Source organism: Vanellus vanellus, assembly GCF_965231255.1.
Source record: "Vanellus vanellus genome assembly, chromosome: 18".
Lineage (NCBI taxonomy): Eukaryota > Metazoa > Chordata > Aves > Charadriiformes > Charadriidae > Vanellus > Vanellus vanellus.
Genome location: NC_138923.1, coordinates 11,449,406 through 11,474,092, shown reverse-complemented (window position 1 = coordinate 11,474,092; position 24,687 = coordinate 11,449,406). Strand labels below are relative to the sequence as shown.

Sequence of the window (24,687 nt, the reverse complement as noted above, 5' to 3'; positions counted from 1 at the left end):
AATGTAGTGTTTATTGATTCTTATGCCGGGGAAGGAGAACCTATAGACTGGTCAAAAAGCATATGAGTGTCTGTAATAAGACTTACTCAAGAATTCTTCCTAGAAAACAATATACATCTAATAGAAATAAATTTCCATGTATATTTTTTTATAAAACCAATACTATTAGACTAATTGTAAAAACAAACACTGCAGAATTACACTACTTATGTCACACATGATATTGGGAACAGACATCTTGCATGGCATGGTGCAGGGAGTAATAAGATCATATTAGCTTAGGTGTAGCAGTAAGAAAGCTTTGACTGATAGCTGAGTTCTTTTCAGTATGAACATGCAAGGAACAGTATGGGACTAATCAGACTCCTGCTGTGGAATTTTGTTTTTCTAATAGCATATCCATATTACAAGGAAATTTATACCCTAGGTACAGGCTCATCTGCTCTTAAGAGACCTTTTGAAGATAGTGTCGGGGATGATAAAGATCCAAATAAAAAGATGAAGCGTAATCTGAGGAAAAGTAAGTGCAACACTTCTCCATACTGTTTTCAGAGCTCTGTTGTATAGTAGGAACTGGTTTAAAAGCTTCTCTGTGTTGGTGTGGAATAGCATGTGAAAAAGCCTTTGGAACAAAAAAATGTTGTCTCAATCACCCCACATTCAGAATGTCAAACATGTCTCTTACTGTGCATCTGAATTTCCCCTAACGTGTTTCACTGAATGATTTGCATTTTTAAATGGGATTACCCATCAAAGCTACAGTAAAATTGAAGTTGCCCAAGCAGCTGAGGTATTTTATTCATAATGTCCCTGTACTGTGGGGTTTTGTTTTGTTTTTGGGTGTTTTTTTTTTTTTTTTTTTTTTCAAAATACTGCAGTCACTTCCTGTGTGAAGATTTGCCTTTTTGCATTTTTCCTCTTCTAGAGCTAGTTGTTGGTCTCTCAAGACCTCCCACAAGAAAAACAAAATGCTTAATCTACAAAACATTGACATTGCGTATCTGCACAGAGTAGAAGTCCCAGCAAGCATTGCTGGGATGCAGTCAGTTCTGGGGGCTGCTTTCATTGTGCTACTTTGGTGCCAGTTCTGGATCTGGTTCTTCACTACCTGTAAAACTTGTTACTTATTTTAGAGCAGCCAGGAAGAAAATAGCTAGCTGCAAAAGAATTGTGTTAATGATATTAAAAAATGGGTAATTATAGTTGTTACCCAAAAGTAGAATTGCTTATTAAAGACTTAACAGCATTAGGGCTATCCTCAACCTCTGCGAGGCTGAGGGGTTGTTCAGAAGGCACTGAAATGCAAACTGTTTCATTTTTCTGTTCATCTTGTTTTGTTCATCTTTTTTTTTTTTTTCTTCCCCCCCCTCCCCTCCTTCCCTACTCCCCTTTCTACTATCTTGTACTAGTACTAGATAGTAAAGCAATAGATCTCATGAATGCTCTGATGAGGCTGAACCAAATCAGGCCAGGGCTTCAGTATAAGCTGCTGTCACAGTCTGGTCCAGTCCATGCCCCAGTCTTCACAATGTCTGTAGATGTTGATGGTACGACATATGAAGCATCAGGACCTTCTAAGAAAACAGCCAAGCTCCATGTGGCAGTGAAGGTAAGGCAGCCTGAAGTAATCTGATAACCCCAGACCTTGGAACGTAGAGTATGAAATATTGTTAGAACTAGTAATATGCAACCTCAAAATAAAAAAAAAAATAATTGGATGAAGCCGAGTTTCCTATGTACTCGAAAGACAGCTGGGCATGGTTCAAAAAGCATCACTGGTTTTATACTAGCGGAGGGGAGGGATAACTTTCCAGGGCTCTGCAGGTCAGCTCAAATGACAATGAATTCAATGTGGTGTTTAAGTTCCGGACTGGAGGGGTTCAGTTCTGTTCTGCTCCTTCCTCCTTTTGGTTTGAAAATGGCGTGTTGGTGGCTCCCTCTTTCTCCTCTTCCTTCTCTGTGCCCATTCCTGGGTTGTGAGCTCCTGGAAACATGGAACTGTTTCCTGTCTTCAGTGTCTGAAGAGTACCTTTGTACACTGGGATAAACAATGGACATAAATGATGGATGTCCAGGCCAGTTTTCAGTAAGAGACTAGTGTCGTTCAGGTACTAGCCAACCTACTGCTCTTCTTGTAGGTGCTCTACAGGACAGAGCTTAGGTGTGTACTGGAACCTCCCAACATGAATGTCCTTGTTGTATTGCACGAGGACAGTTCAGACTGCTAAAGCAGACCAAGCCCGCTGGGTTTGTGGAAGAAATGAAAGTTTCCTACAAGACAATTCATGTGAAAGAGAACCTCTTTTAATAGAACTGCATTTATGATAGGAACAAGCCCATCTGTCATTCTGTGCTTCATTTTGTTTTGAACAAGAATTTCCTTTTTAGAAGCTTCATCTGGCAACTTTCTGCTTTCCTTTGATTTCAGTTTTGAAAATCCCATTGTTCCATGTCCTTTCAAGTTCAAAGTGTCCAGAAGTATCTGAGGGAATGTGTTGTTCCTCCAGGAAAAGTAGCTCTCTGCATGTGTGTCCTTCCAGACCTTCTGCCTCATTCTTTTATTTTGCCCTTCTCCCTGCAGTTGTTTTAAAAAAAAAAACAAAAACAAAAAAAAAACCACAACCAAACTTACCCTGAAAAGCTGTGACTTCTCTACCCTTGAACTTCTCTGCGTCAGTCAGATCTGTGCTGGTGCCTACGCAGCTCTGTTTTCTCTAAATTTACACATATACAAATCCTGGGCTACGCTTCAAAACATCCCTGATTCAAACCAAGAGGAAATGGGTGGTTTGGTAGAGAGAAGCTGCTTTTTTTTTTTCTTTCTTTTCCTAGCACATCTGGGCCCTGCTTTCACAGACTTATAAGAGGGAACAGTGTGCCCATTTCAGTTTCCAGAGATGACTTTCTTAAAATTTAGAAGCTCTGAAAGTGCAGCCAAATGTACCGTGATTGTACAGGAGCTGAGCCTGGAGTTACCCATGCAGTTCTCAATTCAGTGTTGGAACATAGTGATTTTTGCAAACTTTGTTCTTGGAACTAAATTTTCAGGGGAGCTTCAGGTTCTTTTCAGATTCTTTTAGGCCTCTGTCTGGTACCTCTGCGCAACTGGGTTGGTGGCTGGTTAAAGGAGAGGCTGGCCTTGCTAGTGGAGGATGTTTTTGAAGGAACTGATGAATAGTACCTTAACCAGTAAAACTTCATTTGGTTTCCAGCTGCTAGGTGTAAGCAGCAAGGAGAAAGCCTGGAGGTTGTGGTGTGGCTCACTCAGAGGTAGGCTTAGTGCAGACACACAGGTTGTTACTGTGCTGGCTGGGCATTCTTTCACCTCTCACCTCGGTTCAGGAACTTGCTCCCTGTACACCTGCTTTGGAAGCATCTACCCTCTGGTGCTCCTGAAAGATGTAAGCAAGGGAGGTGGTATGAGCCCTCCAGCTTCAGGGATAGGTTTTGTGTCCTACTTGGGTACCTACTGGCTGTCACCTGCCGTTTCCTAGGAAACGCCAGAAGTACCATCTTGTAGAAGTACAATGCTTTAATCCTTTCATAAGGCTGTTTGTCTTGTTTGCCTCACAGTCAATCTCTTGATCCTTCCATATACACAGAGAGATGGGAAGAATGGTGTGCAGAACAATCTCCTTATTGTACTGTTAAGAAGTGTTTTCCAGCGGATGCACTTCTGAATCTTAATCTATTATTTTACAAGGAATTCTCGCCATGATGGATGATGCTCATGAGTAACTGCTCTTTGAGACTAAAATTCTGTTTATGTTGATTCCACTTTTGGAAACCTATCGAGTGTACGGAGGACGTTCTTTTGTGTTGTGATGGGCTTTGTATTCATTTCTGCACTGCCTCCTATTTTACAGTTCATTTCATGTGGCTTTGTTGTAGGTTTTGCAAGCGATGGGGTATCCAACTGGTTTTGATGCAGATGTGGAGTGTATGAGTTCTGATGAAAAATCAGATACTGAAGGTAAAAATGAAACAACGTCTTCAATCTCAAGCAATAATACTGGAAATTCCACAGCTGACACCTCCGCTACCCTAGAGGTGAGTATTGCATTAAAAAGTACAAGTGATGGAGAGGTATGGGGTTTGGTGTTTTGTTTTGTTTTTTTTTCAGTTTTTTTCTCTTCTCCCAGAAGAGGATGACATTTTAGTTAGGGTGGTGGATGAGGAACGAAGAGATGGTTTCCAGTCTCAGATCTGCCATAGACTTTGTCACAAATAACTGATCTTTGTGCCTCCTTTCCCCAAGTTTAAGGTGGGGTAACCATCTTGTCCTCATAAGATCATAAACTCTGAGATAGGTGGCGTCTCTTAGCTTATGTACGGTCTTACGATTGGGACAGATCCATCTTGTTTGGTGCCTTTGGGCTCTAGTAATGCAAATTTCACAATTTCTGTTTTGTAATAGTGGGTTTGTCAAAAAGGTATACTTACATAGACAGTACTTTAAACTGATACGCATGAAGACCAATGAAAATATAAAAAATCATTTGGAGATGTTAAGAAATAGAAAACCTAATGCCTCTATGCATATTGAATGGACGAGAAAATGGTGCATTGAAAATGCTCTACTTTCAGTATAATATTCTTGAACTTTGGCGCTTGTAGCTGAAGTCAGGTGCTACAAGGAGCATGCTGTGCTTGTTTTCTCACTGAAGTTGTGAGAAATTGAGTATTCCTCAAAGGATAAAATTCCAGTAACTTTAGTAACTTTGGCTGAATGTCCTCAGGAATCAAGCTGTGATGGGGCTGTAGAACGTTAATTGGATATTTTCTTAAAATATTTCTGGTGTTTGTTTCTTTTCACCATTGAGAAACCAGGAGATTTTAAACTCATGCTTAGATGTCACCCCTTTCATCCTTCTCTTCCTGATTTCCTCAACCAGTGTTTGTAATTGCCACCAGGGATTTTAGAGAAGCATCCTGTGAAAAGACAGAGTAACAGCTTTAATTTGTGTATTTGTTTGTCTGCCTGATAGCTCTGGGGCAAGCTCTCTGGGGGCTGTACTGATAACTGATAGCTGATACTTTTTTCCAGGATTACAGGGGGGTTGTGCTCTAAGTATAAGTAATTGTTCTGTTCTTCGAATACTTGTCAAGATGTTAAAACATTAATTTCTTCAGCTGGAAGCCACTTGATTTCCAGACAGAGCGTAATCATGGACAACTCAAATCACATATGTATTTAGTCTACTGAGACATTTACAGGGAAAGGAAATGGGGATATTCTATACTCAGCAAACTGACCTGTTATTTTTCCTTTAAAATTTATTATGTTTTATCACAAAAATGGGTAATATTTTAAGATGACCAAGATACTTCCCAAGCTGCATGACTTTGGGCTTCTAAGTTTACACTTTCAAGGCACTTTACTTTCAAAGGGCAGGTCCTGGTACTAGGACTCACAGTCTTTACCCAAAATAAGAAGTTGCTTTGGAAAACACTGGTTTCATCCCTTAATCATAATTTTCTTCATTACTGAGTAGTCAGTTGTATTTGTAGCTGAGTGCAGTCTAACGCAGGCTGATGTGCTGGTGTGCTGAGAGCTCAGCTTTACCTTCCTTGCTTCCCTAGCAGTTAACAGGGATTTCTGCTGAAACATGTGACCTGGGACATGAGACTTCTTCAGTCAGAGCTCAGTAGTGCCAGGACGTAATTAGATCGAGCAGCAGAGATATGTGGAAGCTTGGGAAGGCTAATCTCTCCTTTCAGTGATAAAGCCTTCAATTTCAAGGAACGTGACACCATGGCCTCAGCTTCAGCATTGGATACTCTCGGGGTTGAAATTCTAAGTGCAGCTGGTGTGATTTTAAGTGTTGAGTAGACACCAGACCAGGCCACCAGGACAGTAACTCTCACCAACCGAAATAAAGAGGGTGTGACTTCTTTTCCAGTATTGTTTGTCCCCCGACGTTCTTTAGAGAAGAGACTTTCCATGTGCTGTTCTAGCGCAGCATGTAATACCGAAGCCAAGGCAGCCTCCAATCCAGGTCTGTTCCCAGAAGCCTGCTGAGGCCTGTGTGCTGGGAAGAACAAGCTATTGCAGAGGCTTCACACGGTGATAGCGCTGGCGTTCTCCGAGTGGCTGGCCGTGGGGCCCTGTAAGCCACAATGCTGTAGATGTCTGTCTGCCTTTTGAAGAGGTAAAGGCTCTAAAGCAACACCATAAATGTCTTTCTAGGTAAGAACTCAGGGTCCTATACTCACAGCAAGTGGCAAAAACCCGGTGATGGAGCTCAATGAAAAAAGAAGAGGTCTGAAGTATGAGCTCATCTCTGAGACAGGTGGAAGCCATGACAAGCGCTTTGTGATGGAGGTGAGTGGAGTTACACAGTTGGTAGGTGGTGGTATTAACAGTGCTTCAGTCTTTGGAGCTGCTTGCTGCTACAGTTCAGCTTTTCTATGTTTTGCTTTTTGCAATGCACATCTGTGGTGGTGATGTTTTCAGGTTTTTGTATCTTTTTGCTGCTGTGATGATTAGACTGGGAAAGGAATGTCTTTTATGCTTTAGGAAAATTCAATGAGAATTAAAACTGGATTCTGACAGCCCCAAACTACCTCATGTCTTGAAATGAGGAGGAGGAGGGAAGTAGATCCACAGCTTTGCAAAATTTGCAAATTGGATATTTTGTCAACGTACTTGATAACCCCATGTCAGTGATCTGATTTGAATCTCCTATTGCCAGCTTATCAGGGGTATTTGGAATGACTGTAGCAGAGGGTAAACTCATTTGATTTCTCTTGTTTATCTATTTGTGCTATCTCTGAAGTAGCACTGGGCTCTAAAGTGGCATGAGGCAGCATCACAATTTAACAGTGTACATATAGTGCAGGCAAAGATGTTGGCATATAAAGCCTTGATAAAGATGAGGGGAGCCTCAAATGATTCCTAAATTTCCTGTTTCCTGGCAGTATCATTCATGTGTTGAGAAGCTCAAGCATATTGGCGAAATTCAGTATAAGGCTTCACAGGATCACTTAGGTATTCTTTATCAGCTTCATAGTCTCGAAGCAATAGAGATTTGTCACACAAAATACTGAGGATTTATTTTACTATTGAAGTTCTTTATGGATGGCACATCGTGGTGAGCGGGTGCAGCATGGTACTCCCAAGGATAAATACTAGGCATAAACTCATGTCTCCATTTTCAGGTAGAAGTAGATGGGCAGAAGTTCAGAGGTGCAGGCCCAAATAAGAAAGTAGCAAAAGCAAGTGCTGCATTAGCAGCACTTGAAAAACTGTTTTCTGGGCCTAATGCAGCAAACAACAAGAAAAAGAAGATTCTTCCTCAGGTAAGAATTCTTATTTGCTTTTCAGACCAGTCTGTTATCACAGCTCTGGGTTGTTTCATGATAGATGAACTTCTACAGGAATCAAGTGATTTCAGGCTCTTGCTTTGTGCACACATGTAAAGTTTCTATTTTTATTATTCTATAATAATTATTGTAGTATAACAACATAAACTGGTAGTTGGGACCATATTGTGGGAACTGTAATAGAAAAGGAGGCACAAAGAAAGAGTGCTGATTAGCTAGAGGAGGTACAATGAAGTCTGTGGTTCAAGCAGAGATGATGTGGAAGTCTGTCGTGTTTCAGGCCAACGCCATAGTGTGCTCCTTCATCACACAGGATGTGTAGACTTAGGGGATGAGTCATTTAGAGCCAGTTAAAGGCCTTAACTCTACATTCTGGAGTAAACTGAGATTTTTGCAGCTTTTTTTGCACCTTTTTAGCTTTTCAGATGAGCCATTTTGTTTGGTGAGGAAGACTTGAATAATAAAAAGCTCCAAAAAGTCTCCCATTAAATTTAACAGCCACAATGATCTGTCAAATCTGTTAATATTAAGGTTGAAGAGAGCAGAAACTAATCAGCAGTGTTTTTCCTCCAGAGGACTACAGTCTGAACGAAGGGCTGAGGATCACAATTTGTGTCTCTTGTGCAAATATGTTAGATTTAGGATTTTCTTGTCATTTCATGCTGGAGCATGAAATACAGTTACAAAAGATAAGTCAACTCTTGGTTTTGGTCTGTAACTATGTCCTCTCCACTAAGACCTTTGGTAAGTATTGAAAGTCTAGTAAGTGAGGAAAACACTACCTCACAGGATAATGTTCTACATGCAGTTAAGATATGAAAATGACCTCTGCAGGCACTTCCTAAATTCTGATTTCTCTTTTTTATTGTTGTTCATGTATTCTTTTTGCAGTAGGTAAACAGTGTCAATAACTGTCAAACTTGTCTTTGAAATCCCTGGATTTGCATGATTTTATTGTTTTCATGGGGCAGGCGGGGTGTCTAGTACAGCAAAGCTGTGCTCTGGTGCAGTGAGCAACACCAGCTTCTGGAACTCCCTGCCGCTCTTTTGCTTGTAGGTGGTGACTATAGGAAAAGAAAGGCGGCGTTTTAATAAAGTTATGTTAAAGCAGTCCAGTGTCATCATAAGGTGGTTACTTGTCTTTGGGGTGAGCCCCTGGTCCTGCTGAAGTTCTGTGGGTTCAGAATGGTAGGAGAGAAGCAAGGACAATGTTGTAGATTGAGCAGAGGAAGCTTGTAGCGAGGTGGGAAAGACAGCAGCGAGGCACAGCAGAGAGAGGGCAGAAGCCGCTGATGTTCGTTCACACCCACGCAACCAAAATTGAGGTGAATAACAACAGCCTGACCATGCCGACTGCCAGGTCTGAGTGCATGTGCTGGACTGGGCACGCACTGCTGTGCACTGTGGTCACTGGCCTGGCAAGGGACTCGCTTGGTTTCTGTCAAATGCTTGCTTTCTTGTTGCCCTTACTCCAAGTACATTGGGACAATACTTCTCCAGCCTGTACTCTGCCTTTAACAAGACGGGCGCACAGGACATGTTTAAAGAGATTTTTAAAAGGTGGTGATTTAATGCAGATGGCCTTGTATCTCCAGCAATGCTTTCACTTTCTGAATTGCTATTTTTTATTACCCTGGGCAGACTAAAGGGGTTGTCAATACAGCTGTTTCTGCAGCAGTCCAGGCTGTTCGAGGCAGAGGAAGAGGTGCTTTAACACGAGGGGCATTTGTTGGGGCAGCTGCTGCTACTGGATACCTAACACCAGGTAAGGCATGACATGAATAGTTTAATTTTTGGCTGCTCAGGTGTTCTTTTCCATGTCTGTCAGTCACCTATGCAAGTGATTTCTTCAGCTTTTAATCATCTGAGATGAAGCAGAAGGGAGAATTCATGGGGCTTTAAATAAATCAAAGAGCTGAAAAACTGGCAGTACCTGTCCTTTATGAGTGTACGGCTTAAAGCTCGGCGTGCACAGAGCAGAACAGTTATGGACATAATGGCTTTCCTGGCTTTATTATTTTATTATATGTCTTCTTCACAGCTTGCTGCTACGGCATAATTCCCAAACCTTTCCTCCTAGCTGAGAACCTCTTGGATCGTGTGCCCTTTAGCATCAGGAGTGGCTTTCCCAAGAAACCCTTGTGGAGATTAAGTTGGCAGGCTCAGGAGTCACTGTGCTCCCACAAACCTTCTATGTGAACTGCGCATGTGAGCACAAAATCCATTAATAGTTTCTGTGGTACCCAAAAAAACAAAACCAAAAATTTCTGTTCATACTCTGGCTGATGTTAATGCATCGTCCCTGCTGCATTGTTCTGATTAGCAGAAACATCTTTTCAAATCCAAGGGCCTTTGGCTAACATTTATCCTTGGTGCTTACAGTACAGAGCAGGTGAGTTACTAGGCAGGATATCTCATTACTTATTCCTTTGGGCAGACTTGCAGCCATCAGAGGCAAAACTGTTCCAGCTTGAAGAGCTGAAGTGCTCAGCTACTGCTGACTGGTACAAAATAGCGTAGGGATTTTTGTTGTGTTGTTTTGTTTTTATTATGACAGGCACATAGCATGTAAGGTGTTAAAATATAAAGAAAATGTAAAATGCAAGAAAACTGTAATGAAATGCTCGCTTTCTTGTTGCCCTTACTCTGCATTGTTCTTTGTGACTACAACATGTCTGAGGTTTGCAGGTAACGTACAAAGGGAATCTAGACATTGGTTGTACTTGGAGTAAGAATCATAAATTTGTAAGAAAGAGATGCTGGGGATTCCTTAGTCAAAGCAAATTCAATTGCTTCCAAAAAAGAAAACTTTTATTCCCCCTGCTTAGGTTTTCAGATTACAGCATGAGCTCTAATTATACCCTTCAGCAGTTCACACATGCTAATAGCATCGCCCTGTTATTCGGTAGACTTGCTTCCTGGCACAGTTGACAGCACCTCGTCTTCATTGTTCCTGTATGTTGATGTAACTATAAATATTAAAAACCAGTAATTCATTTTTAATGGATGTTAACATTGGGTTTGGAACTGTCTTTCTGCCTGAGGAGTCATTTATGAGACACTTTAACCTGCCCAGGGGCATGCTACTTGGCCAGCATGGAATTACTCCAAAAATAGGTTTAATTTCCCAGTCACTGTAGTTGTTAAGCTTTTATTGGCCTTGGCCTTTGCAGATTATTTCTCTTCATCCCCTATTTTCAGAAATCTCTTGGATTTTGTGATGGACACAAGCGATCACACCAGGAAAAAAAACCCTGTAAAGCCTTCATGAACCAGTGAGATGTACTAACCAAGACTGGTGTTACCACTCTTGCTTCTTGTCTCACTCCAGAGTCATGCTTAGCTCTTTGGAGAAAAAGATACTGTTCTCTGTTTGCCTCTGGGAGTTCAGGTGTCCCTGCGAAACTTTCTTTTGTGTGTTAGAAATGGCAGAGAAGGAGTTCACAGGAGCTTTACTGATGTACTGATGGCGATGTATCTGCCACAGGCATTTAGCATTCTCCTCTTTCTAATGGAAGTTTGGAAGAAAATGACTGTTCTCTGCATTAGACTGTATATGTATTTTAGGAAGAATATGGGAAGAATATTTAGGAAGAATTTAGCAAATACGGGATGTCTGACTGGATCATGCCAACTCCATGCTCCGACAGTACAGACTTGAAGGCTTCAGCTGAAAGAAAATGTTAAGGAAATGAAATATGGGATGCTGAAACTTAAGTCATCGGGTAGCTTGCTCTTCAAGCCACCACGTAGAAGGATTTTTGTGTTTTGAGCAATATTTATATGTATTAGTGGGAGTTTCTTTTTTCTGTGGTCCTGCTTCATGTACCAGGAAGGACCCCTCCGTGTGTGTTGGTGTGCAAACACTGTCTGTCTTCAGATACTGTAGGAAATAAACCCCATCCTGTATCTGTTTATATTGCAGGCTACGGAGCACCATATGGGTATAGTGCAGCTGCGCCAGCTTACGGTATGTATAGCCCAATAATTAACAAATTAGAAATTATACAGACACTGTTGTGGCAGTCCAAATGTGGCAGTCCGAGGAGAAATTCAAAGAGATTAAAGCTCTTAAACCATGACAACAACACCACTTTTATGCCATAACCTTGTGGTTCTTTTTTGGTTGGAGTAGCTTTTTTGCCTATGCTTTGCCTGATCTGTGGAAGGACTGCTTGTTCTAATTGCCTGTTCCCTCTCATACTGAAACTGAATTGAAGTAGTTCTCTTACTTTTTACAGCCAATCTGTGCTCCATTCAAAGACTACCGAAGGGCCTATTTCAGCATCCCTGGCCAATATTTATCTAAATGGCATTATAGTAACGTTGGCAAAATGTTTGTCCCAAGCGTAAGTGGCTTGCGGACAAAGCTCCCTTAATGCTGTCAACCCAGAGGTCTGTGTGCATATACTCCCGCTCCCCCGCCCCCCGCAGGCTCAACCACTGCTGCCTGGGCCATGCAGAACGGTTCTTGTGTAGCTTATGCCGTTAGCAATCAGATTGTGAGGAAGCTAGGACATGGTAATTTCCCACAATGCCTTTTACTAAGAAACATAGTGATATTAGGCTGGCAAAGCACTGGTTTCGTGAAGATTGTAAAATAAACTAATAATCAGAGAGCTATGATGGAAGGGTTTTTCTTAACACAGCTTCTCCCTACCCACTGGCTTTTTTTACGCTAGACTAACAATGCATACCTCTAACCGGCCCTTTTGGTTACTTTGAATGAGGTTTATGTGGCAATGGGAGCAAAGCCGTTTGGAGTCAGTGATATGTCCTGGCACACACAAAGCGAGCCCACCAGAACCAGTCCCACTAGCCTCTCCTGTCACGGGGACTGGCCGAGAGCCTGCTGCTCAAATGACAAGTTGAGTACGTTTCAAGTCCTGCAGTTTTTCATATGGGAAACTAAGCCTGCAATCTGCTATTAATTTTCTAGCTTTTGTAGCATTTGTAATACTTGTTCCTTTCAAATTTGTATAGCTTGGGCAACACCAACTCCTCTGATAGCATTATAAAAGTTAAATATTTTTAAATGTTGATTTCACTACTTTATTTTAGAGGTATGAGCTACAAAGAGTGGCAGAATGCTGCTGCTTTATTGAAAATGTTCACTTTGCTTGGCTAAGACCAGCTCATTCTATTCTATACTCCTGCAGTGGGAAGGGGAAGGAGAAGGGGCCTGTGGGCTGCACTCAGTGTGGAATTCTCCCTTCAAAATTGAAGCAAACCTCTCTAGTTTTAGAACTCCTGCCCTACTGCCTGCCCAGGTGCTTTGAGAGATCGGCAGCTGACAGCAGTGCTGTCCCATTGAGTGTACTCCGTGTTGTCTTTTGTGTTGCATTACACAAGGAACAGCTACGTGTTTTCTCAAGAAAAAATGAAAGGAAATGTAGTTAAGGGCTCACTTCATGGTGTGGATTTTTAAAAAAAATTCCTTTGGTGTTCTTTCTAAGCCATAGTAATGGACTGTAACTAAGATGAGAGGTATCTGCCTGTAGGTCTCTTTGCAAGCAGTGACACATAGTGACAAAAGAGGAATGCTTTCCCTGCTGAAGAAAAGAATACAATTGTTACCAACTTTCCTTGCAGCTTTTCTTGCTTTTTTCATTCATTCTTTCTGTGTTGTGTTTTTTTTTCATGATGCCTATTTTGGGAGCTGGATTTTAATTACTTAGCTGTGTATATGTGACATATCACTGACTTCAAAGCATTGTGGAATTGAATGCCCCCATTTTTCACATAAAGAGTTTCTGTTTTTAATGTCTTATGATTGTGATGCGAAGTACTGGGATAATGCTTTTTGGCTGTAAGGTAAACATGTCTCTTTGCCTTCGTAAGCTGTTGCATGTTGGGAAACTTCACTTTGATCATCTGGTGCTCTGGAATACCTGCTGTTGCTGCTTTGTGATTTTTAAATGGATACACAGGTTAAATACTAGAATCTAAATAGGCAAGATTAAAAAATCAAACAAACATTTAATTATGCAGAAGTTTGTGAGGCCACAAGAACTCTATAATAATCATGAAATCAGGCAGATATTAATCTTTCCAGATTTGCCACTTCAATACAGGAGAGGAAATGCAGAATTTACTGTAGGTGCTTGATTTTTGGCTGACCTACCTGGATGCTTATCAAAATGGCTGAACAGCGAGTTCTTTATGCACAGCAGTCCTTGTCTTGAGTATCTGCAATTGTAACTGGCCTGTGAAATCAACTCAGAACGCAGAATGAGATAGTAGAGATTAATTATCATAAAGATTATGAAGTAGAGCTTCAAGTCCAAATACACACTCTGCTTTTGATAATATAGCTTACTTGAATTTTACCAAACACCAGGACAAAATTAAAGCAAACTTTAAGCTAACTATCTGTTTGAATAGTGCAAAGTGTTGAAGTGTTACTGTTTATGGGACTCTGCACCCTAAAATCACATGGACTGACTGATCTGGAAAAGGTTAATGAGAACACTACTGTAAGCTCTTATCTGACTTTCTTGGATCACTGAACTTATTTGGAGTCCTCTCCCTTTCTTCTCTCTGTAGGTTTACCCAAGAGAATGGTTCTGTTACCAGTTATGAAATTCCCAACTTATCCTGTTCCCCACTACTCATTCTTTTAGCAAATGGCAGAAGCTAATTCCTATTGATTGAACAACACAGTACAGTACAGAATGTTAGAAGAAAAAAAGCCTTTTTATCCTGTTTTCTTTGAACACATACTTGAGCAAAGTCATTTGTAAAGAAACATCTTTTTCCTAGTTTTTGATTTTAACAAAATGCAAATTTAGTTCTCTAAAACTTGAAAAAAATGTTCTGTGAAATGTTACCTCATTTTCAAATAACTTATACCAGCCTTCTGTTATAGGGAAGAACTAGAAGCTTAAATCTTACGTTTTAAATGAAGTATCCGATTATGTAAAATTAAATTTGTGAAGGATGTATAGAATATAAAACACTGATCACAAATAAACTGTTTTGTTGTAACACAAGAGTACTGCCTGTTTCCTAATGCAGTCACACAGATTCAGTTAATGACCTGTACTTGTTGTAGGGTTATTAAATGCAGGGCATAGTTCTTTAAAAAATAAAAATTAAAAATTAAAAACAAAACCAACCAACCCACACAGTAGATACATTACAGTTAACATTTAACTTTGTAAATATTATGGTGTGTAATAAACTTAGTAAAATATGGGTTAAAATATTGTTTTATCTTATTTTTTTATAGTTAAGCATCAGTACCTGAGTTTCCTTATAATCTTTAAGATCAGCATACTGTAACTGTGATTTTAGACACAGTCTTAATTATCCAAGAAGGCTTTTCACTCCTACACAAAATACTGAAAAACAAACAAAACAAAGGGAATTAATCTTAGACTGTCTCTCTGCATTAGGTTACATTCTGTGAAATAAGTATTAAACAAAGGAAGTTCCCACAGAAGCACTCTTGTTACCTAATTACAGGGATACACAGTTAAGTCTGTATTGCCCAGAGAAAGGACGACAGTAACGTTACAATCAGGTTCTTTAAAGCTCAAAAGCTGCTCGTTTTCCTTTCTTTTCTGTTTTTACCAAAAAAAAAAAAAAAATAGAAAAAAAAAAAATTGCACTTGTTCTTGTGGCCTTCTTCACTTTTAAGATTGTCTGCCCACCCTTGATTTTCCATCCACCATTTCTACAGAAAGCATTTTAGTTGTCAATCTTATATTAAAACAAAGGGTTCTCCTTTTCCCCCGACATTTATAAGAATCTAAAGCAGCAACAAGGTCCCCATGAAAACTTGCTATTTAATTGTCCCAGTTCTTGTTGAGTGCTGCTGTGAAAAGTGACACACTTCAGCCATAGGCCAGTACTTTTCTAAGAGTTGGTGCTCACACCCAAACAATCTTCTTTCCACTACGGAGTGTGTGCGCTGTCTGAAATTCCAGGACAAGCCCCAGCTCCTCGCTGTCTCCGTGTACTGTAGACTTCTGCATAAAAACTGCTGTGGGCGTTAACGAGGGATTTGAATAGTCTTTATTAAGGTATCACCCTACAAAATAAGCAGCATTGTTGGTTGCACTTCTCTACTCAGACCTCACCCATTGCTTTTCAGTAGGTTTGCTGTAGTTCATGCTCTTTTAAAGATTGCCTCTATACACTCTGTTTTCCAGCAGACTCCGCTGCTGAGGCGGGGGAGCTTTATATATGGGGAGGGTGTAAGAATGGCGCTTAAAGCAATGTAAAGTTCCTCCTCCCCTATGCCCCCCGGTATCGGGAATGAAATATTAGAAAAGCTTATTAAGGGGTGGCTTATATAACAAGCTGCTTTTCTTGGAATTAACTGCAGCTGTTATTCTTAAGCTAAGTATTTGTGCTTAGGAATGTGTTTATATCTTAAATGGTTTCTCTTCTGCCGTAGCTCTCGCTTTTGTTTGGTGTTGGTGGTACTTTAATAAAAAATGTAGCTCTATTGACAATTAGTGGTGAGCCTGCTGTTGTCATCCACGCGTTAGTGTTGAAATAAAGAGCAGGGTCTCGGGGATGTAGTCAAATTGAGTGGCACTCATAAATCACTGATATATTTGCTGGCCTATGGATGAAAGGAAGCCATCACGGAGCAGAAAAAGCATGGCTGATAAGAGCCCATTTTTGTTAATCAGATATTCATTAAAGAAATCTTCCCTCTGCACACATTCCCCCCCCTCCCTCTTTTGGAGTTCCCCTGATTGGCAACTGTCTGTAGTTTCTTTTTTTCTTTTTTTTCTTTTTTTTTTTTTTTAATCCCCAGCTTTGTAAAATTTCAAACAAAACATTCTCTAAACCAATTCTATACGATGAACATTCATAAGCCAAATAATTGTTCTTATTTCAAAAACAAGGAGGGCGCTATGCTCTTTTCCAACATGATGGCAGTCATTTCAAATGATTTATAGAAGTCATTTTTTATTTTTTGTCATTTGTTGGGAGTTACTAACCACATTGTAAACTTGCCCCCTTGCTGCATATTTTACATTTCTCTGCTTTACTGAAAATATGAATGAGCTGTCAGTTCTTTGTTTAGAAAGTGGTAACCTTGGAAATGTTAGATGTTTCAATACCTTCAAAGAATTAAAAGTGCCCGTTTTACAATGAAAATTCCACTTGCAGCTGAAAGAGCAGAGAAATTTAAATGGAGCTTTAGCTTCAGCCAGTCTCTCTGAAATTAACATGAAGTTTTTGCTTCTCTGCTCTTTTCCCACTGTAGGTGGTTTTTTCATTGACAGTCCCTATTGCCAGCCTCTCAGCATCGCACCTTTTATTATTCACTTGGGCCCTCAAGATTTCTTCTCTGACTTCTAGAACCATCAGGTTGTGTGGCTCGAAATGGCATTTTGTACATGTCTTAAAAGCAAGAACAAACGTGACTCGTTTTGAGGTTTCTCAACTTCAGACATGGAATCTGAGCTTTTTTCCTTTTTTTTTTTTATAAATGTTTTTCTCACTTCTTGAACTTTGTTCCGTTTAATGAAAAGCAATACTTACTCCAAGCCACAGTCCTTTCTTTGGGTACATAGCAATAGATGTGTATATACTTCTGACTATTTCTTTACATTAGAAGGGAAAGACTGGTGTGTTGGGGTGGGGGGGTGGGGTGGAACAACCAAACACCAAACCAAGAAACAAACCCTAGCAGAGTGCCTGCTTTAAGCAGTGAATCCTGCGTTTACTTTCACTATTTAAGTACTTCAGAATTTTAATACTATGACTGTATTTGCATGTTTCCTAGAAGAATTGCTACAAAGACTTGCAATGGTCACTACTCTTGAAGCAGTAGTGCTTTGTACCATTGCACATGTCAGCAGACATGAAATGTAGCAAAAGGCAGAAGAAAAAAAAAATTTTTTTTTTTTCCAAAATCTAACTAAATGATATATTCTCTCTCTCTCTCTCTGTCTCTTCCCTACATCATTAATATGAGGCACAAAAAGGGTAGGCCTGAACTTGACTTTCAAATGGATTGCTTTTGTGTCTCTTAAAATCATCACCAAATGATAGGAAAACACAGTATTTGGTAAACATCCAGTTCAAAAACTTTGCTGCTCTAAATTTCCTAAGTCTTTTTCCTTTTAAATATTTGTATGTTGATATTTTGAGATTGTCAACCAGCAATAACTGAAAGGTGAATGTGTTTTTAAATGGTATTGGAACATCTATATGTTGCAGCTTAAGACTTTTAAGCAGTTATCAGCAGGTTAATACCACTTTATTCTCATTCTCTCCGGACCTTCATAGCCATATGCACTTGTATAAAATAAGCAGAAATATAGTGACTGTAAGCTGAGATCGTGATATAAAAGGTAAGAGATTTTATTTTCAGCTTAAAGAATATTTTTATTGCTTTTTTCTAAAAAACTCATATACCTGTGACAATCTTGTATATGGCACATTTTTATTATGTCTTGTTTAACTAAATGTTTAAACAGGTAATACATAGGTCTGAATTCCAACTTTGTATTTTTCAAGGCCACTTCAAATATTCCAGTTTCAGTTAAAAAAGAAAATATTACTTAATACTTTTAAGAAATTGTTTGGTTTTATCAACAGACTGTTCTCCTTCAAATATTTTTCTCTTGTGTAGCATAAAAAGCTGTATTGACACTGCTGTGTGTCAGGCACTGCGTTCCTTGTGTACCTGTGGAAAACATTTGGGCAGGTACCAAAGCTACGGCCGTGGCCAGCATTGAAAGCCATATCATGGTTATAGGTATGTGGAATAAAAATGAGAAGTTGAATGTGTGATATTATCTAACTAATACAGAGAGAAATTATTTCCCTAAACTATTAAAGCTAACTCCAAATGAAAAGTGAAAGACATTACAGTTAAAATCTGCAGAGATCAAATTACATTAGGTCAAATTAATTCACCGAGCAGCCAGGTTTGCTTTCCTCTAGTGGGTTCTGTGGGAGGAGAGGAAGGCAGGCAGGCAGTGATTTAACTCTGCATGAATAATTTGCTTAGCTGTGGTTTTCTAAAGCTAGAAATTAGGATACAGCCATCCATAAATAATTCTTTTCACTTCTGTAGTAAATGTTTTAACAAATATTTTACTTGGATTAAAATGGTTTTGGATTATGACCTATATGCTGCACATGATATGTGTAGTTTTAAAATACTAGTTTGGTTTTTTTTTAATTTGCCTTTATATAACCTTGCGTAATGCAAAGTTGCATAGTACAGTACTGCACAATTGCAGTACTTGCAGTACTTGAAGTTGCTGGAAACAACTCTTTTTATATAAAAATGGTAAAAAAAAAAAATTGTCGGAGTTGATGTTCTTGTATTAGCATTTTAGGGTCTCAATTCAGAGATGACAGCATAAAAAAAACTTGACTGATCACAGTTTATACCAATGTAAAACAGGAAAACACTTGGTATAGAATCTGCAGTAGTGTATCAGGCCCAAAGCTTGTTGTTTTGCATCAAAATATAACAGCAAAAATAAACTATATTTCATTTCAATATTGAAAACATCAAATTCCGTAAATAACTGCATGTGTAGGTTATCCATAGCTCAGGATATGTCTAGATAAAATTCATAGGTTGATGTAGAAAAATAGCTGTTCCACATTGTCAGCTTTGCTACTGTTGGCAGAAACCTGCTCTTGCAAGTGGCCTATATATTTGCACCTGGGGAAGCAGACTTGAGGAATCGTACCAGTGACTTGCTCATGAAAGCACATAACCATTTGATTACATTTGCAGGTGCAATTGGTGAGCCCTCAGAGTGTCCTCCCCATTCGGTGGTGCAGGTTTTCATCTGCTGTTATCGTCAAGGTGCAAACCTGGGGCTTGGTCTGAAGCTCACTTAAAATTCAATTCATCCTTTCAGTCTGTCAGGCTAAGCAGTCCTGATAGCGGAGCAGCCGGCTGCTCTGTTTTTTAATTTGAAAGACAGTATTTTATATGTGTCAAGGCAATGTTAAGGTGCATTATAATGAACTTCTCTTGAGTATTCCTTTCCTAGGCTTAACTGATGTCAGTCTGAGAAGCACTGTCCAGTTCAAGGACTGATTAATAAAATGACTTGCTGACTCTTATTTGATCTGTTTCTTTGTGGCCTGTACTTGGCAGCTTAATCCATTTGTATTGGTTTCCATCAGAACCACTTTGACTCTGAATTTCTATATTTTTGTCATTACCCTTTTAACTCTTGACAATCCTAAGCATTTCAATCTTCTGCTTTTTTTAAATTCTCACTTTGTTGGATCTTCTCTTTTTCACTGAAAAGATACTAAATTTCTCTAATAGAGTTTTGTTTGTAATGCAAGTACTTGTGTTCAAAATTTGTCACCTTGCCTTTGCTGCACCCGTTCTCACTCAGATAGACACCATTTCCTGACATGTGAAATACAGTGTACTTAAGACTCCTAAATCCTGGGGTTTGCAGCCACTTGGCATCAGTGACATGATGCAAGATTGCCTAGGGACCTGTCTCATTGACAGAACTTGAGCAAAACATTCCCGTGTATTGGAAGCGTCACGCATGTAGGCTCCTTAAGTGCCTAATATACAGGCATTTGAGAGAGCAGTTAAATTCTAACAGTAGGTTTTAACCTAACTGAAATACCAGGCTATTATCTGATGAGTAATTTGGGTAACATCTGCTTGATCAATGTTGCAACAAGCAGTGTTTTGCTAAGGCAGAACTAGAAACTCCTTTCTTTTGCTTAATACGTACAGGTTTATTTTTAGAAGCCTCCTCACAGGAGCATGGGTCTTAGGTGCCTTTTCTGTGAGATTAGAGGTCTATTTTACGGCTGCTGAGCTTTGTATATCTAGATCTACCCAACAGCCAAATATGTAAACTTTGTTCCATATGCTTTGTGTAGCTGCTAGTGTCGTTGCCTATTTTGTAGTACCTTCTCAGTGAAGCAGAAATGTTACAGTTTGCATTTCTGGTTCATGGAAAAGAATTGTGAAAAAGTTCCTTCTAATTAGTACATATATAAATAGGATACCAGGGAAAGTCTGTGCCTGTACACTACCCACCTTAACTCTAGTTTTAGCTAACCAGATGATAGCGTGTATTTTGGGAGATTAAAAGAAGTCAGAGCTTTACAATAAAGAATTAACCTGTTTAATGTGTTATCTGTATTGGAGGTGGATGTCATTACCTGTGACTTTGGAAGAATTGTGAGCTTCAGTGGTCTGCTCGGTTAACAACTGAAGAAAGTGACGCTATATACAGAGCGGGATATTGACTGTTCCAGTGTTAGAACAGCGTTTGATTGCCTTTAGCCGCTCTTGCATACAGACCTGTAGTCAGGCAGGTACTTGCTTTCCCTTTCTACCAGTTTGGGTTTCATGGGACCACATAAGGGAGAAATGTATGGATAACCAGCCTGTTGCACTGTGCCTGTGCAGGACAGTGGTTCTCTCTGCCCCATCTACCTTTCAGAGAATTTAATCTCAGTTGACTTCTTACACAGTTGTAGCATTGGTGTAAGAGCAGCATTGATATGACCTTGCTGTGAGGTCATACATTCTAGAAGCGGTGTTTTTCTTTTGAAATAGGTGAAAGCTAAACAGAAGTATTTTTTAGAAATTTGTCAGTATGTGACTTCAGCAGACACCTGGTGTGGTCATATACGTGATACAAATCAGCTGGTAGCTCCTCTCCAAAAGTGCATAGCTCTGCAAGGAGTTGGCAACTCCATTTCACCAGCTGCAATGCTCAAAGCCTTGAGTTTTGAACAGCAGTCTTTGCAGATGGAAACCCTTAAGGACCATGTACTGAAACCTTACTTTAGCATTTCTCCTCCTGATGGGTGAGTGGCAGCTGGAATGCTTGTCATTTTCTCAGATATGGAACTGTGAATTTTGAAGAAATAGGTATTTAATAAAGTAGGACTTCAGTCCTACTTTGCCAGCCATACGAGATTTCTCCAGGCATGCTCTATCTAGAGAAGGTTTTTAAGGCAACCAGATTAGTTTGGAGGGCTTGGCTAGCTGAAAGCATGGTACACACCATCATGTCCTCTCTCTGCCAGTGCTTGCTGTCTTCCTTAAGCCCATGTTCAGGAGCTGGAACATGGTGACGTTATTCCTGGGCATTGTGCCACTTGGATGGAGAGAGGCCAGCCTAAACTCATGAAGGGAATGTGTAACACGCGGCCTCTGTTGCCCAAGCAATTCCTGTTGGACACAGTGCACAATCCAAGCCTCACAAAGACAATTTAGTGCCTGGGTAGGTGGTGCCTAATCTGTCTAATTTGCTGTCATGTAGCCAGTGTGAGTTAATTAGATGATTCAGCAATTGTCCTGGCTCCCACTTAACGTGCTGTAAACCCTGCTGCCGTGACTTTCACTGCAGTTAAATACCTTTGCTTCTGTGAATTCTGTCCTCCTTCCCTGCCGTTTCTGATCACCTTCTAGCATCCAAGTAAATAACCGATTCTCTCAAATTATAGAATTGTTACACAGAAGTTTCTAGATTCTTAAAAACTTTTAATCAGCCTATGAAGAGCTTCAGAGAAACAAGTTTTCCTACAAACATTTCAACTTATTTCTGTGTCAAGGGAGTACTTCTACTCATTTACAAAGATCTGTGAAAACTACTCTGGTATCTCTGGAGATGGATTCTTTCTTTGAGAACACTTGCCTTCTGGTAGGAAGGAAGATTTAAAGTGTCTTACTCAATAAAAGACTATGCCCTCTAGCCACTCAAAGAACTTAATTGGAGAAAAGTGCACAAATCTGAAATTATTGAGGCTTTTTGCTTTCACTGCACTATTGAGCAAAACTTCCCTGTCCACAAGTTCCTTATATTATTAGGAAGTAGAAAATGAAGGAAAAGCGGCATGAAGGTTTTGCAAGTAGTCTAAGAAAAAAAATCTGTTGTTGGCTGTTCAACTATGTGACATCAATCTCTTGGCACTTCTAAAACTCCAAGATAGCAATAAATGTGAGCAGCATTAACATACCATCCCTGATCCAGTCCCAGCAATGTCCATGGTGTGTGAGCCTGGCAGTTCCTGTCTTTTCAGTCCCCGATCCCCTGAAAGAAACAGTGTCCCTTGCTTCATTTGTAAACCTGATCTGCTGCTGAGAGCCCATAGATCATCACTGTCTAGAGATGGGACTCCTGAACATCTCTCCAGAACTATATAAATGAAGAGCAAGCAGACAATATTTCAGTCTTTACTAAGACAAAACTGCAAGTTTCCCTCTTTTGCTCGGTAGGCTGAGATACGATCATTCAGTATCAGAACTTCCTGCCTTTAGCTAAATTCTCTGTAGACAATTGCCTGTTACTTAATCAAGGGAATAATATTTCCCAGCTTGAGATGGGTTCCAACTCACAGAAGCAGCTTACAAAAACGGCTACTATTCCTGGTGGCTCTGGGAAACAGCACAAGAACTCTGCTGCACTGGATTCTTTTGGGTACAAGATGAGATATGTAAATATGAAGTTCAGATTGTTGTTCTCAGTTGTGAAGCTGACTAAGACCTCTCTTCTCTGGCATCAAAGGAATGAAAATGAGCTCTCTGCTGGACTCACTGAGGAGTTGTGCTGTCTTAAAAAACAGTAACTTGGCTTGAATGTTCAGTACACAGACTCTCCCGGGCTTCCTGCTGAATAAATCTATTGAAAACCAAGATACTTTTATTGAGATGTTTAAAGCAAAGCAAAGGGATAGTGTAGTTGCATCCGCTATCTGTAGTATATGAAACAGCTTGTCTAACAGCTCATTGGTTTCATTCTTCTGTTTTAGCACATCTAGTTTGTTGTGAATCTGATCCTTACTGTGGAAATTCTGTTATTTTAGAGCAATTCAGTGGAGAAAATCGGCACTGAAGTCCTATACCTATGGATTGTGGCCGCAGTTTTCACCTGTACTTTCTTTTGAACATTAACCACTCAAGCTAGTAATTAAGTGTTTGACATGAATTGTCATCACAAGATTGTTTTATCACTTAACCTCAGGAGTTATGTCTCCTTAGCTTTATCTGTGTCATCTAAATCCATACCTATTTATGTCCCAAGTTTTCTAGTGTTCCTGAAACATCTTCCTTTTTCCCATTCTGTCCATCGAAATTGGGACTAATTCTGTTGTTTGTTTGTAGCTGATAATACAAAAGCATCAGTAGGACACATATGCCTGTTCCTCTAGTCTGGGGTCTTCTAGGCGAAAGGGTGCTTTTTCTGCTCAGCGTGTCTGATACTGTGTAGGCAATGCAATGCCTTACTAAAAGTAGCTGTGTGAGTTTTGTATGAGAAGAGTTCATCACAGTATAAGATTTAAATTCAGTAAAGTGTTTTTTTCCTCCAATTCCTGTGGCTGCACGAAACATTCAGACTACATGTTTACCTTGACGTTTAAGAGGAGCTGAATGTCCAAAAGTCGTATGTGGCAATGTGCAACTCTAAAGCAAATTTCTTATTTTGGATGTTGTTTTATCTCGTATTTGGTGCCTTAATTCTGTACAATCGAAGGTCATATATACTGTACAACAGGTGTACTTTAAAAGAACCCATCAGGCCTAATCTACAGAAACTGTTGCAAAGACTGAAGCCTTCTCAGTGGGAGAGTTCTCTTCCATGTTTAATAATTCATTGATAAAACGTGAGTTGCAAGAACTTAAAGCGCATATAAAAATTTTAACCACAGATTGAGACTGAATTTATCTGATTTCCAACTTCAAAGGTTTGTGGCAATAAGATAATTAAAGGTACAGTCTCTTCTATGCTGTGTAAGTAAACAACATCAAAATGTTTTATAGCTAGCCAGAAGTGCATGTTTGTGAAATCCTCAGGAATGTTATCTCTACTCGAACAAATTACACTAATCCTAAAACGCATTAACTGAATGTAATTGACTATCCTTCATTCATTGGTACAGGGGATTTGGAATGAGTAAAAGTTGCAATTAATTTTTAATTCCAAAATAGCACGTGGACTTAAGCCTCATTCCTGACTCTTACCTGGGTCTAGAAGCACCACGTGCCTTATGCTGCTTTGCAGTTTGCAAGGTGGAGTGCAGCTGCTACTTGAACACAGGCTCGCTGAATGCATCTGGTAGAATGGACTGAGGCAGGAGAGAGAGAGAAAAGAAAAAAATGAAGCTAGAATGCCCTTCTCCAGTCTTAAAGGTGCAGCATCATAGGAAGCTGGGGGGAAAGTTGCACTGCCTTTTCCAAGTCCGTTAATAGTCTGTGGTAAAACCAGGAGGTTTATGTCTACTGTGGAAAACCAGCAGCCTTAGTACACTAAGAGCAAGGGGAGATGGTATTGTTTTTTTCAGTAGTTTGTAAGAAATTAGATAAGAGGTTTAAGCTATCCATATAGCAGGCTGAAAGCTGCTTGTGATGTTGCTACAGGCGATTAATGTTTT

The 24,687-nt window shown here is 39.8% G+C and overlaps 1 protein-coding gene across 1 annotated transcript in view; it reads left to right on the top strand.

Moving 5' to 3' along the window:
* The window catches only part of STRBP (spermatid perinuclear RNA binding protein), a 32,921-nt gene extending 18,665 nt beyond the window's left edge, over positions 1-14,256 (top strand). Inside the window, exons 10-17 of the mRNA XM_082492477.1 lie at positions 428-520; positions 1,410-1,609; positions 3,892-4,050; positions 6,191-6,325; positions 7,162-7,302; positions 8,968-9,091; positions 11,252-11,296; positions 13,873-14,256. Coding sequence (XP_082348603.1) covers positions 428-520; positions 1,410-1,609; positions 3,892-4,050; positions 6,191-6,325; positions 7,162-7,302; positions 8,968-9,091; positions 11,252-11,296; positions 13,873-13,949 — 974 coding nt within the window. The 3' untranslated portion in view covers positions 13,950-14,256. The remainder of the gene's footprint in view (positions 1-427; positions 521-1,409; positions 1,610-3,891; positions 4,051-6,190; positions 6,326-7,161; positions 7,303-8,967; positions 9,092-11,251; positions 11,297-13,872) is intronic.
* The last annotated feature ends 10,431 nt before the right edge of the window (positions 14,257-24,687 follow it).